The sequence below is a fragment of the Mangifera indica genome, chromosome 10 (assembly GCF_011075055.1).
Source record: "Mangifera indica cultivar Alphonso chromosome 10, CATAS_Mindica_2.1, whole genome shotgun sequence".
NCBI lineage: Eukaryota > Viridiplantae > Streptophyta > Magnoliopsida > Sapindales > Anacardiaceae > Mangifera > Mangifera indica.
The window spans coordinates 5,621,328-5,637,388 of record NC_058146.1 but is presented as its reverse complement, the minus strand read 5'-3'; the positions used below and the strand labels follow the sequence as shown (position 1 = coordinate 5,637,388).

The following is a 16,061-nucleotide window of genomic DNA, read 5'->3' as shown; positions in this document are numbered from 1 at the left end:
TAATATATTATTTAAACACGTAATCGGGTCTGTAAGAGGGTGCTAGGATAGGACGCAGTTTTATTGATGAATTTATAGCAAACTATGTATTCTAGCAAGCTGCTACTTCGTGCATGGAAGAACAATGTTGATATGCATTTCAAGATATGCATTAGTCGTCATCTTTCTTTTTCAACACACTCACATATCTCAACACAATCCCTGATCAATTCCAAGATCAAATTTCTTGCCCAACAAGGACAATACGTAGAAGCACTGAAACTATACTCCAATAATCCTAACTGTCCTTTTAGTGTAACTAAATTCACCTTTCCTTCAGTTCTCAAGGCCTCTGCTTCACTTCCAAATCTTCGATATGGAAAAACAATTCATTCTACAATTATTACCATGGGCCTACAATTTGACCCATATATTGCCTCTTCTCTTATCAATATGTATGTTAAATGTGCGTCACTTCCGCTTGCAGTTCATGTGTTTGATAAATTGTCAGAGAGTGAAGTTTTAGCTCAAGATATATCAGTTTGGAACTCTATTATAGATGGGTACTTTAGATTTGGTCATATGATTGAAGGTATACACCAGTTTTGTAGAATGCAAACGTTGGGTATAAGACCTGATGCTTACACATTAAGTATTCTACTTGGTGTGTGTAATGATGGGGGTTTAGGATATAATGAAGGCAGGCAGATTCATGGTTATATAGTAAGGAACATTGGGAATGGTGACTCGTTCTTGGATACTGCAATAATTAATATGTACTTGACTTGGGGTCGGTTAGAATATGCTTGGTATGTGTTTGATATGTTGAGTAATAAGAGCAGTGTGGTACTGTGGAATGTGATGATTGGTGGCTTTAGTGAGAAGGGTTTATGGGATTGTAGCTTGGAATTGTATTCTTTAGGGAAAAATGAGGATGTCAAATTTGCGTCAACTTCGTTTTCTGGTGCTTTGACTGCTTGTGGGAATGGCGAAAATGTGAGTTTTGGCATGCAAGTTCACTGTGATGTGGTTAAGATGGGATTTCAAAGTGATCCTTATGTTTATACTTCTCTATTAATTATGTATGCCAAGTGCAAGATGATTGAAACTGCAGAAAAAATTTTTCATCTGATACAAGAAAAAGAGATTGAAGTATGGAATGCCATGATCTCATCTTATACTAATAATGGCTATGCTTATGATGCTTTGGAAGTTTCTAAACAGATGAGATTAAATGCAATCCCCTATGATTCCTTTACAATGATGAATGTATTATCATCAAGCGGTATAATTGGACTATATGATTTTGGTAGGTCAGTTCATGCAGAATTAGTCAAAAGACCTATACAGAGTAATATTGCAATACAAAGTGCCTTAATGACCATGTATGCCAAGTGTGGGAGTTATCTTGATGCTAAGTTGGTTTTCAGTACTATGAAGGAAAGGGATGTGGTTGCATTTGGCTCTATGATATCAGGCCTTTGTCATAACAGTAAGTTTGAGGAGGCTTTGGATTTTTTCAGAGCTATGGATGTAGATGTAATGAAGCCGGATTCTAACATTATGGTAAGTGTTATGAGTGCGTGTTCAGGACTGGAGAATGTAGATCTGGGCAGACAGATCCATGGATTTGTTATCAAGTGTGGATTTCAACTGGATTTTTTTGTGGCTAGTTCTCTGATAGATATGTATTCCAAATGTGGTTTTGCAGAATTGGCTGGAAACGTTTTTTCTGACATGCCACATAAAAATCTTGTTGTTTGGAATTCTATGATTTCATGTTATTGCCGCAATGGTATGCCAGAACTGTCAATTAAGCTTTTTCCTGAGATTGTGCAGCATGGCTTCTATCCAGATTCTGTATCCATCACGAGTGTTCTTGTTGCAATTTCATCAACAGCAGCGCTGATTCAAGGGAAGATTATTCATGGATATCTGACTAGACTGAAGATTCCATGTGATGTTCAAGTGGAGAATGCATTAATTGACATGTATATCAAGTGCGGATTCTTAAAATATGCAGAGTATATCTTTGAAAACATGTCTCAGAAAGACTCTGTAACATGGAATTCAATGATTGCTGGTTATGGATTTCATGGAGAATGTCTTAAAGCAGTGGAGCTGTTTGATCAGATGAAAAGATCAGGGGTAAGACCTGATGGTGTAACTTTTCTCTCCCTGCTTTCATCTTGCAACCATTCTGGCTTGGTAAAGTTGGGTCTGCATCTATTTCAATCTATGAAAGCAGACTATGGGATTGAACCTAAGATGGAGCATTTTGTGAACATTGTCAATCTCCTAGGGCGCACTGGATGCTTGGATGATGCCTACAGCTTTGTCAAAAGCATGCCCATTGAACCTGACAGGAGTGTCTGGTTGAGTTTGTTGTGTGCCTGTCGAGTTCATCATAGCTTGGAGCTTGGAGAACTGGCAGCTCGAAACCTACTAAAGCTGGAGCCAAACAGAGGCAGCAATTATGTTCAACTAGTACATCTATATGGAGAAGCTGAAATGTGGGATCAAGCAGCGAACTTAAGAACTTCTATGAAAGAAAAAGGACTGAAGAAGAACCCCGGTTGCAGTTGGATTGAACAAAGGAACAAAGTTGACATTTTCTTCTCTGGAGATTCATCATCAGAAAACACAATCAAAATATATGAGACCTTAAATAGTCTTAGAAAGAACATGGTAAAGAATACACGGGATTATGAATGTGTTGAAGCCTACTGAGACCCCAAAAAGTGAATAATGTGTACCTTGAATCTCTAGCAAAACCGAGTGGCTGCTCATGTATCTTTTTAAAGCACACATTAATACTCTAGAATGGGACAGTTCAATCATCCATTGACTAAAGTTTCCCATAAATCTCCACAATAGATGCAAATGCTGCTCAAAACAAGTTCATTGAATAGCAGTCTGTAAGAAAATGATGGGTTCCAGAGATTATCTACTTGGGTTATATGATAGGGCCCAGAGAATGCATATTATGACCAAGAGAACATATGCAAGCAGAGCTGCAATTATCCAAGCTCTTTGCCACAGTTCACTCAACCCATCAGTCGTATTATAACATTCTAAGATCATTTATCTTGATATATGTGTAAACAAATACCTTATAGATGAAAAAGTGTCATTTAAAGTAGTATAAACATGATTTGACATGAACATATTTTGTTGAACAGATTTACTTTGTAGTACTAACTCTAACTTACCCTTGATTGCAGTAAAAAAACAAAAAAGGAAAATTAATTGGCTTAAATAATACCTCTTCCTTTTTATTCAAAGATAACATCAATAAATAATATTAAGGTGGTTGTCAAACGATGGGTTTTGTATAGATGATGTTGATAAGAGAGGGAGAATTTTAGACGGAGAAAAGACATCCAAAGAAGAGCCATCATTGTTTGGGGGGGGGGGGGAGGGAATGGGGATAGGGAAAGTGGGGTAAAAGAAAATAATATAAATTTTTAAGATTTTTAGATTTAATGATAAAATAACAATTTTACCATTATTTTTATAAACAATTTTAATATAAGTTAACTTATAAATGTATATTTAAATTTTTCAATTACTATAGATATGTTTATGAAATTAAACTAAAATTTAGGTGAAAAAATAGCCATTTAACCTATAATAACACCTTTATATAAATATATATATTTAAAATAGATACCTATAATATTTTTCTTCTTTTGTAATTTCAAATAGAGATTGAGGAAGCCTACTTGAGCCAAGTTTTAAATTATACTGAGCTTTAAATTAAAAGCTCCATCAACACATACAAAAGGTCCATTTGAGATGAGAAACATTCAACACAGATGCTGGCTGCAAATGGAAGCGTCATAATCTCCCTGTAAACACCTTTCTTGTGATCCTGTAAGCCGAATTTATGCCTTTTCTTGTCATTACTCAACTATACTGTTCTTACAATTTCAACATTTTCCCCTCTTTGTTTCACGCTACAAGCTCATTTAATTCAGTTTTCGACCCGAATTGCTTTGTTGTGCTGATAACTAATGTGAAACCTGGAAAGCTACAAGATGTGATGTCGGTAATCTGTAGAAAAAATTCCTAATATGTTTGCTGAATAAGTTCGAATAATAGTTTGGTTTCTGTTCTGCTCAAATGAGGTATTTGTTGAATAAGCTCAACTGTTTGCTTCTTGAATAAACTTCTAGCTCAGAAAAGGAGAAAATTGAATTCCTTAAATAGACTCTTCTAGCCTAGAAAAGGAGGAAATTAAACTTATATGATTGTTCCCTGTAAAAGCTTTTTGTATTACATCCTGGTTAAAAATCATGAATAAAACTATGAGTATAAAAAATTTGTACAAACTTATCTGTATATGTACTCTGATTGTTTGCTTTTTCTTTCACATCAAAACACCCTCATATGAACAATTTGTTTGTACATGTATTACTATTCAAAACTCATAAACTGCTTCCTGGTTGAAACTCTGTTTTCTTGCCACCCAATTGAATCTTAAGTGATATAATTATTAGAACTGATTCAAGCTTTTGATGATATGACACAATAATTTATGCATTCCTGACATATTGTTCTGCCTTTAATTTATGCTTGATTCTCTTCCAAGCATTTCATTTGAAATTAGTCCATGAAATCCTCAGAAGAAGCCCTTTTTTTTTTCTTTCACTAGATAACTAAATATTATGTGATTTTGAAATTTGCTTTTTATTATTATAATTGTTTTAATATGAATTTTGGAGACTGCAGTTTTTCGTACAAATCTTATCTTGCATTCCTAAACAATTCCAAAGCAAAGAGGTTGATTTTTTGTTTTATTTATGATTCCGGTCTTTTTAGATGCTTTATGCTTCAAATGAAGATCACAGTGTCGAAGAGCCTTTAGTACCTCCAGAAGGGCCAAAACCGGGGAGCATGTTTCATTTTCTGGTTAAGCATACCAAGTTGAATAGAAATTAAAAAACATGATTATACCCCCTGAATTTCCTGGTTCAGACTAGGATTACATAAAATGAGCGCTGAAGGTGGCTAAAGTTTCTGATTAAATGAGCTGCACATTCAACTGTCAGCTTAATAGTAATACTGTACACCTTCATTCGTTCAACCAATACATAAATTATATTGTGATCTCTTCCATTTATTCTCTTGTAACTTGGAATTAAGTTTTCATTGTTGCAAATACAGTTTTCTTCCTGGTGTCACCTGTATTTAGAAATGATTGTTAATATTTTCATCCTGGGTTGATGGAAAACCAGAGGATGTACTAAACCCAAAAAAGAAGCAGCTGTAGAAGATTACACTAGTATGTGCTTTCCTTTTTCTAGGCATGTGACTGTATGCATATAAACTCTAAGTGGATACTCGGTGTATATTATTATTGGGTGACTGGACAGTCTTGATATGGTGAAGTGGGTTGTCATTTATACTTGCATAAAATCTGATGACAGCTCTCTCATGGTTGCTGCATCTGTTGACTAATGAGAAAGGTGTGGCCACATTTAAGGGCATACCATTTATGACATCTGCCAGGCCATGAACATCATCCATTCCAAAGGCAAGCATCAAACGAGGATGATTACATGTTGAGCATCAACCAAAAGCTATGGCTCACTGAAAAAAAAATTTTGTTTTAGTTTCAAACTTTACCTGTCACTTTTTGAAAGATAATGTTATAAACATGTAATCAACTAAATCAGCTACCTGTGAATATGATGAAAGAAAAGTTTCTCTAAGTCAGCTACCTGCGAATGGTTTAGACCTGGAGTTTTTGTTTCTATGCAATGCCTGTGCTTTCTGATATGTGGTTAAGATCAAGCATACATGGCAAATGTAAATATTAATGAAGTGATATGATTTTGCAGAATTTCATTCTTAGAATTATAAGCCCAATTGATAAATTGTCATTGTAGAAGTCATCCCACCAAGAACATTAGATTATGGTTTTGTCAATCTAACTTATTTTGAATATTATAATCCAATGATGCAGATAAAGGGTGGCGATATTCTTGATTAATAAAATTATATATACCTATTTTAAGTATATAAATAAATGTACATTTAGTGATTAATTGATTTTAAATCAAAGATAAAGTAACATTCAATTATATGATAATATATATCAAATGTGTATCTATTTATATAAGTACACTTATCATTGCTCATTCTTGATATAGTGGAATTGACTATTTTAAGTACTTAAATCACAATGGATATCTACACAAGTATTTCTGTGATCGGTACAGCCTTTGTATGAGTAAGTTACAATTTGATAAAGATTCGGTTGTTATGTAAATCACGTCCAAATATTGCCTAACCAAGTACAATATATGAAAAAAATATGTTATTTTGCATATCTTCCTCAGTTGCCTCAATCAGATCAGGCTGGAGATTAGATTTTCATTTCTTGGCAGAACAAAAGATTGATTCTGAAAACAAGCTAATTACAAACAATCTCTTCATATCATATCAAATCAAATCACAGCACACCATTATCAACCCACTTTACCTATCTGTAAAATAAAAATGTCAAAAAAAGAGAGAATCCAAGTGAAATCTTCAATACCCACCAGGGAAGCAGGCTAGAATAAAGTCATGTAAAGTAAATTGAAAAACGTTGTACATGCAGCAATCCAATGCATGAGATACATATATAAGAAGATGGAGGGGTCTTTGGAGAGAGAGAAAGATGGGATATGGAGGAGGAATGGGACTGAATCAAATCATAAAGAGAAACCCAAAAAGGATATCGAAATATCTGTGATCTACTTTGATTTTATCATTCATTTATGTCTTGTGAATTATCAAAAAAATTCATTCTCACCCACCAACTTGTCATTTTCATTATCATCATTATTTCATCTTATCTTTCCTTTCCTCTATAAATACTCCACCACGCCGCCTTGCATTTGCTGTGCCTTTGTTTTGTTTCTGTATGTGCTTGCTGCTATCTCTAGTTCTAATTATATTGTACCATTTTGTTAATGGAGTTTAGTAGCGTTGCATCCTCTTCATCAAAGCCTCATGTTTTAGCAGTTGATGATAATCTTGTTGATCGAAAATTGGTCGAAATGTTGCTCAAGAAGTCCTCTTGCAAAGGTTCATTTTCTAATCCATTTTGTTGTAGGCTAGTCATGATCAAAAGGGCAAAAGTTTAGTTTTTATTTATTTACACATTACTTGATGTTGCAGTGACAACTGCAGAGAACGCGGTGAGGGCATTGGAGTATCTGGGGTTGGTAGATGAACAAGAGAAAGCCCTGGAGAGCAATATTGTGAGTAACTTAGCATAAATTTGTATTGAAGATTATGGGGTTTAAGTTTGAAGAAATCAGAGATTGATTATGGTTTGGCTTTTGTTTGTAGGAATCTAAAGTAAACCTGGTGATTACAGATTACTGTATGCCAGGAATGACAGGCTATGAGCTTCTAAAGAAAATCAAGGTATAGCTTTTAATCTTCAGGATTTCAAGAATAATATAAACATCAAATATCATTTTGGCTTCTAATTCTGTTTCTTTCAAACTTGCAAGCAGGAATCTTCTGCTACCAGGGAGGTTCCGGTTGTTGTGATGTCATCAGAGAACATCCCAACACGAATTAACAAGTAATTATACACCAAAATTCATCTTTTTTCGACATGTTTCGATTCAGAATTCGTTTGTGAATCTAAAATATTTCATTTATGAGCAGGTGCTTAGAGGAAGGAGCCCAAATGTTCATGCTGAAGCCTTTGAAACAATCAGATGTGCAGAAATTGACATGCCATTTGGTGAAATGAAGAGGCAGCTAATGACACAATTTTATTAGGAAGAAGAGCACCCACAACACAATCTCTGAAAAATCAAGGGAAAACTGCAGTATAAAAGTCACATAATTTGTTTCTCTAGCTGCAAATTCATCTCCCTCAAATTATTGTTGTATGAGATGCATAATGAAATTTCTTACGTTCTAATTGCTTTTCTGCATACACTTGTAAAATGCGAAGCACAAACCCACCGCAGAAAATTCAAAAATAACAAATTGGATTCTTTCTTTACGTAACTTTCACATGTTTCCTCTCCTTTCTCCTGAGAGGAACAAGAGCTTGAAATAACAATTATCTATAAAGTCAATGATAATATAGAAAGAAAATATAAAAAAAAACTAATGAAAATGCCTGTGGTGGTGGTGTTGATGTCTACAATCATCACATCCAAAGCACTGCAACACTGGATAACAACTAACAAACAGGCATCTGCCAACCCCCTTACCCAATGAACAAACCGCATAACAAGGCCACAAACAACACCTTTTCAGTCCTTTCTTCTTCTTCCTCCCTTTGATTTTACGAATTTGAGCCTCCCTCATCCTTCTTCAATCACCAAGCAACAAGAGCCAGAATCATTGACCAAAACGGAAAGTACCCAGATGAGTTTTTGTTGTGTTACAAGAGAGGAAATGACAAAAGATCGATGAATATGTAATATGGAGAATAAGGGGGCTGAGGTTTGTTCTGATGCAGCAAGTTATTAGGAAGGACCAATTGAAACGCGTAGACAGCGTGCGTTGTTTTGCTTCTTTCCGAAATTCCTGTCCAATTAACAAAGTCTTCTATTTTGTTGTGATATAAAAATTTGGAAACCATTGTTCAACTACTGAACCTGAAAACACCTACCTAATCAAATGAAATAATTTATATTTTCTTTGACTGATTTTTCATATGAATTACTTTGAAACATGAAAAAGGACGTCACTCAATGATAATTATTGAGATGGCTTGGTTAATGGTTAGGGTGGGTTTCTAAAGCTAGAAGCAAAGCATGTCACTATCCATCTTTCATGATAAGACTTGGTAAAAAATACCAAGAAAATTGATGCATCCAGCTCTCTAGAACATTAAAATTTAAAACTAAAATCAATATCATTGCCCCACATGAGTAGCTTGATCGGGAAAAGTTTGGAATCTCCGAGAGATAAAAGTTGGATTTGACATTTTAAAATCAAAATTTTGAATTATCCAATGCACTGGTTGTAAGCCTATTAATTGGATTTAGGATTTTGTCTGGTTTAGCCTAGGAAGGACAACTGATATTGATGTAGGTGAATCTGACCCAGTCTTCACTTCAAAGCACTCTTACACATCAACCCCACTTCACGTTCACAATGTCGAACTCCCCGAATCACCCCGCGGCAATTCAACACTTGCTCCATCTCAACTCTATAACAACTGCCACTTGTTGTTTTGCTGCTGATCACTCTGGTTTTTCGCTTCCTGATGATTCTGACTTAAACCCAGTTGATCCTTTTGCCCCTGAAAGGACACTTGACCGTTCTAAAAGTTGTTAGAGTTGCTTGGGGAAAATTGATCAGATGGTCTGCTCTTGGATCTCCAAAGCCAAAACTGACATCCTTGAATGCACTAACAAGGTTTACTCCTTCATAAAACTTCAACTTTACAGCACAAATTTGAGATGCTATACTATCTTAATTGTTGAACCTTTTATTCAAAATTGGAAGGCTGTGTTGCAGCATGAGAAAATTCATGTCATAACACAAAATCGACAGAAAGTTAATGTCACGGCACAAGAAAATATATGTTGCAAAACAATAAAGACCAACAACTAACTCTGTGGCACACCCAAGAATAGATGAATATTTGAAATTTGAAGTTCTTTCTTATTTCAGTTTGTTTCTTAGAACTTCTAAGAACTTAATTTTTCAGTTTGAATCAGAAAACATATATATGTGAGTGGTAATTTCATTTGGATGAAGAAGTTAGTTTTTTCCAACATCAAATTATTGCTTTTGCCCTTTTTTTTTTTTTTTTTGCCTCCAATTCTAGCAATTGGTATAAAGTAGAATTTTCTTTTAGGGGTCTGTTTGAGAAGATTGCCCGAGAGCTTGTGAGTGAATTGAGGAAGAAACACAAAAGTCATACACAAGAGAGAAGGTGGGAAGAAAATTTGAAAAAAAATATGATTTCATCAAGATTTTCATTGTTGCTTGTCCCTGCATTTATAGGAGTTCACTATCACATATAAGTAGTGAAAATGGAAAGTTTCCTACCGGTTGCCCTATGGGAAGAGGCAAAAACAAAAGGAAACATTCCGGCATTGCCTGAGGAGCCGATGAAGGCTCAAATGCAATTATATTGGGCAGAGGGCAGGAAAAAGAGCCGGGCTCTATCTTTCCCGCATTCAGTAGTCTTTTACACCATTTTTGTGGAGATCATGGCATGTACTACTACTAGACAAGTTTAGGAGAAGTTGCAACAAGAGTATCAAGGTTTGGAAAAGACAGAAACCATGAAGATCATCATGTTGTGAAGAGGCAGTTTGAAAACACAAGAATGAATGAAATTGAGGGTATATCACAATACTTTGACAGACTCATGAAGTTGGTGAATGCGATTAGAATTTTGAGAGAGAATCTCCTGAAGAAATTTGAGTCAAAGATTTCTTCTCTTGAGGATTAAAGAGACATTACTTAAATGTTTCTTGTTGATTTGATGAGTGGCCTTGAGACATAAGAGCCAAAAAGGAACATGAGGAGCGAGAGTAGTGTTGAAATGGCCTTTCAAACCAAGGTTACAATCAAGTCAAAGCTTGCTAGAGAAAGAAAGAAACCTTGTTTTAGTCAAGAAAAGGGCAAATTTGTGGAGGGGTGTAAAAACTCTAACAATAAAGATATATATCAACCTTCCTATAGTCATTGCAAGTGGAATAATCATAAAGAGGTAGAATGTCGGTTCAAAGGGAAAATACCACCACCATTGAATTGTAGATTTCACAACAAGAATGGGCATATGAAGAAGTTTTGTTATAGGAAGCAGAGACAACAAAATTCAACACCACATGTTCAACTAAGTTAACAAATAAATTTTGCAGAAGAGGAGAATGAAGAGTACTTATTTATTACCTTGATGATGGATGACTAGGAACAAAACAAATCTTGGATCCTTTATAGTGGGTCTACACAACATATGACAATTAAGGTAGAGTTGTTCACTCAAATTGAAAGGAATGGTGCAAATTGGAAATTACAAAAAGGTTCCAATCACTAGAAAGGGCATTGTGGCCATGCCAACAAACTCAGGAATCAAACTAAATTTTGATGTTCTTTTGGTACTTAAGTTAGTCAAAATTTACTAATTGTTGATCAAATAATGCGAAAAAGTTGTGTTAGAGTTTAGCAATTGAGGGTGTAGAATTAAGGATCCTAATGGTTTAGAATTCAAATGTGTATCTATGAAAAATAAAAGTTCTGTAATAGATTGGCAAGGAGTATTCATCTGTTCAATTTTATTTATATATATATTTGTAAGTTCTAGAGTTCAGCATCAATATATTGTGACTTATTCTACTCAGAAAAATAGAGTTGTGAAAAGGAAAAATAGAACTATTATGGAGATGTCAAGGTGTCTTTTGGTAGAGAAGAAAGTATTTGTAACATCCATACGTATGTCTCAAGGCGAAACTATCATTTTATACATATTTAAAGTGTCATTTAGCGAGAATTTTTATGATTTGATATGTAATGTCTGTTCTAGAGTTGACTATTGCCTCCATGCAGTGCCTGTGCAGGAGTTGTCTATTGCCTCCATGCAGTGCCTGTGCAGTTCTTTCATGTTCCTGCGCCTTTCATGTGTCATTATGCAGAATTTTTATGATTTGATATGTATATAATATGCTTTTTCAAACATTACGTTGTTCTATTGCCCTTTGTACTATTAAGACCTGTTGAATGTATGATTAATGCTGATGCATTTGCCTGAATCCTGTCCCTGTTAGAGCAGTTCAGTTCATCTATTCTTGAGGGCATTGCAGATTATGTTGATCTAGGCTTGCCTTTAGTATCCCTTAGTAAAGGCTTAGAGCTAAACACATTGAGGATGATGTCTCAGATCATCCCCCACGCATTGAGATATCCTTGCCAAACTTTTATTGCAATATCAGGCCCTTCGTTAGCCCTGGAAATGATGCATAAATTACCAACCGGTTACCTACATTTTTGGGAAATTCTTTCATTGCAGAGCTTGGCAACTATAATTCAAGTCATCGTTGCTTTTGACTAGTAACATAATTGTTGATTTCTGCTTTTGCAGCAATGATGGTGGTGGCATCAAGAGACAAAAAAATTGGCAAATGTTGTTCAGCAGCTACTTGCTTCTAATCAATTAAGAATCAGCACCTCAAGGTAGGTGATTTTTAAGTTTCCATTAAATTAAGTGAAAATAAAGTATCAGATTTCATATGTTGCTGAAACACTGAATTCATAGACATTCCATATTCTATAATATTAATGTATTCATAAATCCACCTCTCGGTGTAATATAGGTTCTGGTGGTCTATCTTATGTTGAGTTGGAAACCATACCTACTTTTAAGTATTGTGATCAGTCCATAATTCCTGATAGCTCCAGTGATGTTACATGGGTGGAGATTGCAAGTGCAGTAAAGAATGTGTTCACCAAAGCATCAGAACTGTGGAAGCGATGAATCACGGCAGAAATTCTATGGCAGCTCTTGTTGCTCAAGATTGCTCTGAGATATGATGGCTGGAAAGAAAGGTATATTTTTTCTCTATGCTTTGAAAATTATGCTCTCATCTGACTGGTGTTTTAGCTGCCAAGGCACTATGCTGTGATTTCTATGAGGACCCGTGTGGTACATCCTTCCATCTCGTATTACTTCTAGTGGGTGCTGCAGAAGCTGTGTGGATTCTTATACACTGCTTATAAGTAAATATTGTTTCTCTATGATTGCTATCATCTCACAATTTTTTCCCATGGTCCTTTTCTTGAAATGGGTGCTAAGCCAACAACAGTTACTGGTCTATCAGGAATTGGGGACATCATACTTACATGTTGTGTAAATCCTTCAAGAAATAGAACGGTTGGCGTCCGTCTTGGATCTGGACAGATGCTTGATGATATATACCAAATTCCATGAACCAAGTAGTTTTTTATACCTTTTGAAGTAACTGTTGCTACTCAAATTTTGGTAATCGGTGTGCTTATCTGGAATCTATGTTCAAGATAGCTGAAGGTGTATCAACCGCTGGGCTTGTGATTATGCTGGTCCAAAAATATAAGGTCAAGATGCCAGTTTTGACAGCAGTTGCTCGGATCATAGATAATGAACTAGAGTAATACTACGCGTACCCATTTTAAATATATAAATGAATATATACTTATATATGTCATCAAATGATTAGTTGTTATTTTATTTTTAATTCAAAATAATTAATAACTAGATAACACACATCAAATATATATCTATTTGTATATTTAAAATGAGTATGCGTAATTTTATTGAATGAACTAACCCTGCTAAAGTTGTCCTTGATTTAATGAATCTCAATTAGGTCTAATACTGCTAGCTTAATGATTTGATGGATGCTTCATTCTTCTTCTGTTGTAAATCTGTTAATTTCTGTGTTGTAGATTGAAGAAGTGTGAAACCTTGGACTTCTGTCTCTAGACATTCCATTTCTCCCAGAGTGAAAGCATTATGGTTTACCAATTTTGACTGAAGCATAGCAAATGATACGAAAGGGAAATTTTAGCATGCTTTTAAAAAATTAATTCAATCACACCAAATAAATAAAACCTGAATCCAGTGATTAGCCTGAAACCTAAATCCTTCACATGGGTTACTTTAATACTCAATTTCCAAAAGTGTTAAAAGCAGTTGAGGCCCAGGGTATGGCTTGTAGAAAGCTGTTTTTCTTAGCCCAAATCCATCAAAGTACCTTTAACTTTTAATGGTGCCTTGCCTGAGCCTGCCAGGGAGGGAGGGAGGGCATTGAACTCAATTTTAAAAGAGAATTGACCCAGATAAAAATTTAAAAAAAGGTGAAAACGACAAAAGGTAGAGAACAAAATACGCGTGATGGGTATGTCGTTTTACCGTCTGGAGAAGAGCACCATTGACTGTACCATTTTCTTACTTATTTTTCTTGTTTCTTTCTTTCCATCTGCACTTCGAAATTCTCACTTCATTGTCCCTCTTACAAACCCAAAGCTTTTGGCTTTACAGGTATTCATTTGTTGCAGTTCAGTTACATTTTTAATTCAAAACAGGCGGAAGGGTTTATTCCCACCCAAAGTGTTTTGCTTCTTCAAGTTTTTACTTTTTCTCTATAAAAAAATTTTAAATACTTATTTATAAGAATTAATTTTATTAATTTTAAAAATAAAATTATCATTTTATTTATAATATTAAAAATAAATTAAAATTTAATTTTCTTACCCTCTCAAAATCTTAAAAATTAAGTTTGTCTCTTAGATTAAATTTTAAAAAATGATATTTCTCTCATAAGATTTAATTTTCAATTTATAATATTAAACCTAGTGTCATCGTCAGTGACGAAGACTCCTTAATATATCACCATGTTTCGATAGTCTCTCTCTCCTCCTCTAGAATGTCGATTGACGAAAATCTTATTTTCGTCTTTCTAATGAAACTCTTTGTCTCCCCAGTTTCATTAAATATTAATCAGACGTTCAACTAAAAAAAAAGAGTCCTCGAATGAAGAGGTTACTGACAATGATATTAGAGTTTGAAAACTAAATTCTAGAGAGGAATTGGATTTTTTTAAATTTGACCTATAAGAAAAATGGTTAGTTTTTAAAATTTAGAGAGAAAAAAGAGATACACTTTTAAAGAGTTAAGGTATCGTTAATTGGCAAATAGTCCTTTGGCCTTCCAAATATTTGAAACCTGCAAAAATCAAATAAATTCAAAACCTCTCTGCAAGCATATACTGTCTGTATCTTATACAAGATTGATTGATCGATGATTTCAAAAAAAAGTCAACCATATATATATATGCACACACATGGAGATGGAATCTATTATATACAAAGTTTATATGAAGACAAGTTCATATAATTATACCAACCCACCATAAATTTGGCAGACATCAGGTGACTCAGTCTCAAATGTTGGAGATGAAGGGAGAAAGACACCGACAATAATCTGAAAACTAAAACGAAAGGGGGTGAAATTGAAATTTTTCATATGATTGGAGGCAACTAAAATAAAAAAATATAAGGGAGTGAAACCATACACTTGGGGGGTTGTTTGTTTTTAAACATAGAAAATAAAAATTATGAAGAAACTGTTAGTTTTAAATACTAAAATGAGAAAAAAAAAAAAGAGTTTTTTCTTTAAACATAATCTCTAAATAACAATTTTATCCTGACAATAATAATAAAAATTAACAGATTTGTGAGTATTTAGATTTTTAAAACTTAACAGGTGAAAGTTTGAAAATGCATTAAACCTTGGGTGGGAATAAGTCTTTTGGCCATTACAAAAACAAGAAAGATAGCTCACTAAACTCATATTGAGTTAGGATTTTTGGCCTATTTATTTCTAGGATGAATTTTATATTCCAAAAAAAAAAAAATTACGTATAAATAAATAATATTTAAACAATGAATTAGATTATTATAAAAATCTTGATAATCTCAAACATGTCATTAAGGACAAATGAATGGGGGTAATGATACAGAGCCACAAAGAGAGAATTTTCTGGGATGGTATAATCAATGCAACTGCAAAGAAACAACCCAAGGCAAGTTTCTGAAACATGGAGTTAAGAGAGTGATGAATGGCCTAGGTTAAAATGCATGAGGCAGCGTTAATTGGAGAGACTGCATTTAAGAAACTGCAGAGTGGAATGGGGGGGCCTTTCACTTTGTGATGAATGGAATTTGAAGGAAGAGGGCAGTGTTGAGTCCTGCTCACTCACTGACAGACCCATCTTTCTTTATTGCCACCTACTTGCCTTTATTACTTTGCCTCTCCTCTCTTCTCTTTCTTCTCCCTCTCCTTTGCTTCTATTTTCCCATCTTGCCATTCAATTGAAAACTAAATCTACATACATAATTTTATACATAAATAATAAAATATTATCATATAATTATATATTATTTTATCTTTAATTTTTAATTATTTAATCACATAATAACATAATTTTTTATTTATATAATTTTTATATTTAATTTTATATATAAATAATAATATATTATTATATAATTAAATAATTAAAAATAAAAATAATATTTAATTATATAATAATATATTACTATTTATATAAATAATTTTATTG

General features: G+C 34.0%; 2 protein-coding genes and 3 long non-coding RNA genes across 5 annotated transcripts; 4 read left to right on the top strand and 1 right to left on the bottom strand.

Moving 5' to 3' along the window:
* The first annotated feature begins 57 nt into the window (after nucleotides 1-57).
* On the top strand, nucleotides 58-3,162 carry LOC123227281 (pentatricopeptide repeat-containing protein At2g40720). Its single transcript, XM_044652018.1, has one exon. It carries the CDS (start codon nucleotides 85-87, stop codon nucleotides 2,707-2,709), a length of 2,625 nt encoding a protein of 874 aa, XP_044507953.1. The 5' UTR covers nucleotides 58-84; the 3' UTR covers nucleotides 2,710-3,162.
* Nucleotides 3,163-3,690: 528 nt separating this feature from the next.
* LOC123227010 lies at nucleotides 3,691-5,727 on the top strand. Its single transcript, XR_006504420.1, has 2 exons — nucleotides 3,691-3,855; nucleotides 4,804-5,727. It is a non-coding gene; the product is annotated as an uncharacterized LOC123227010 (long non-coding RNA).
* Nucleotides 5,728-6,134: 407 nt separating this feature from the next.
* On the bottom strand, nucleotides 6,135-8,895 carry LOC123227011. The gene is made up of 2 exons (XR_006504421.1): nucleotides 7,909-8,895; nucleotides 6,135-6,473 (listed from the first exon to the last, which is right to left on the bottom strand). It is a non-coding gene; the product is annotated as an uncharacterized LOC123227011 (long non-coding RNA).
* Nucleotides 6,561-7,912, top strand: LOC123227009 (two-component response regulator ARR17-like). The gene is made up of 5 exons (XM_044651614.1): nucleotides 6,561-7,059; nucleotides 7,153-7,235; nucleotides 7,327-7,404; nucleotides 7,497-7,567; nucleotides 7,654-7,912. The coding sequence occupies exons 1-5, from the start codon at nucleotides 6,945-6,947 to the stop codon at nucleotides 7,739-7,741; spliced, it is 435 nt and encodes a 144-aa protein (XP_044507549.1). The 5' UTR covers nucleotides 6,561-6,944; the 3' UTR covers nucleotides 7,742-7,912.
* A 3,147-nt stretch (nucleotides 8,896-12,042) lies between the features above and the next one.
* Nucleotides 12,043-13,140, top strand: LOC123227438. The gene is made up of 2 exons (XR_006504466.1): nucleotides 12,043-12,138; nucleotides 12,279-13,140. It is a non-coding gene; the product is annotated as an uncharacterized LOC123227438 (long non-coding RNA).
* The last annotated feature ends 2,921 nt before the right edge of the window (nucleotides 13,141-16,061 follow it).

What these genes read in the sequence shown, in the direction of transcription:
- LOC123227281 (XM_044652018.1), top strand. Translation starts at nt 85, where the DNA reads ATGTATTCTAGCAAGCTGCTACTTCGTGCATGGAAGAACAATGTTGAT.
- LOC123227009 (XM_044651614.1), top strand. Translation starts at nt 6,945, where the DNA reads ATGGAGTTTAGTAGCGTTGCATCCTCTTCATCAAAGCCTCATGTTTTA. An exon ending in CAAGAAGTCCTCTTGCAAAG is followed by an intron (nt 7,060 to 7,152) that starts GTTCATTTTCTA and finishes TTGATGTTGCAG; the next exon opens with TGACAACTGCAGAGAACGCG. An exon ending in AGCTTCTAAAGAAAATCAAG is followed by an intron (nt 7,405 to 7,496) that starts GTATAGCTTTTA and finishes ACTTGCAAGCAG; the next exon opens with GAATCTTCTGCTACCAGGGA.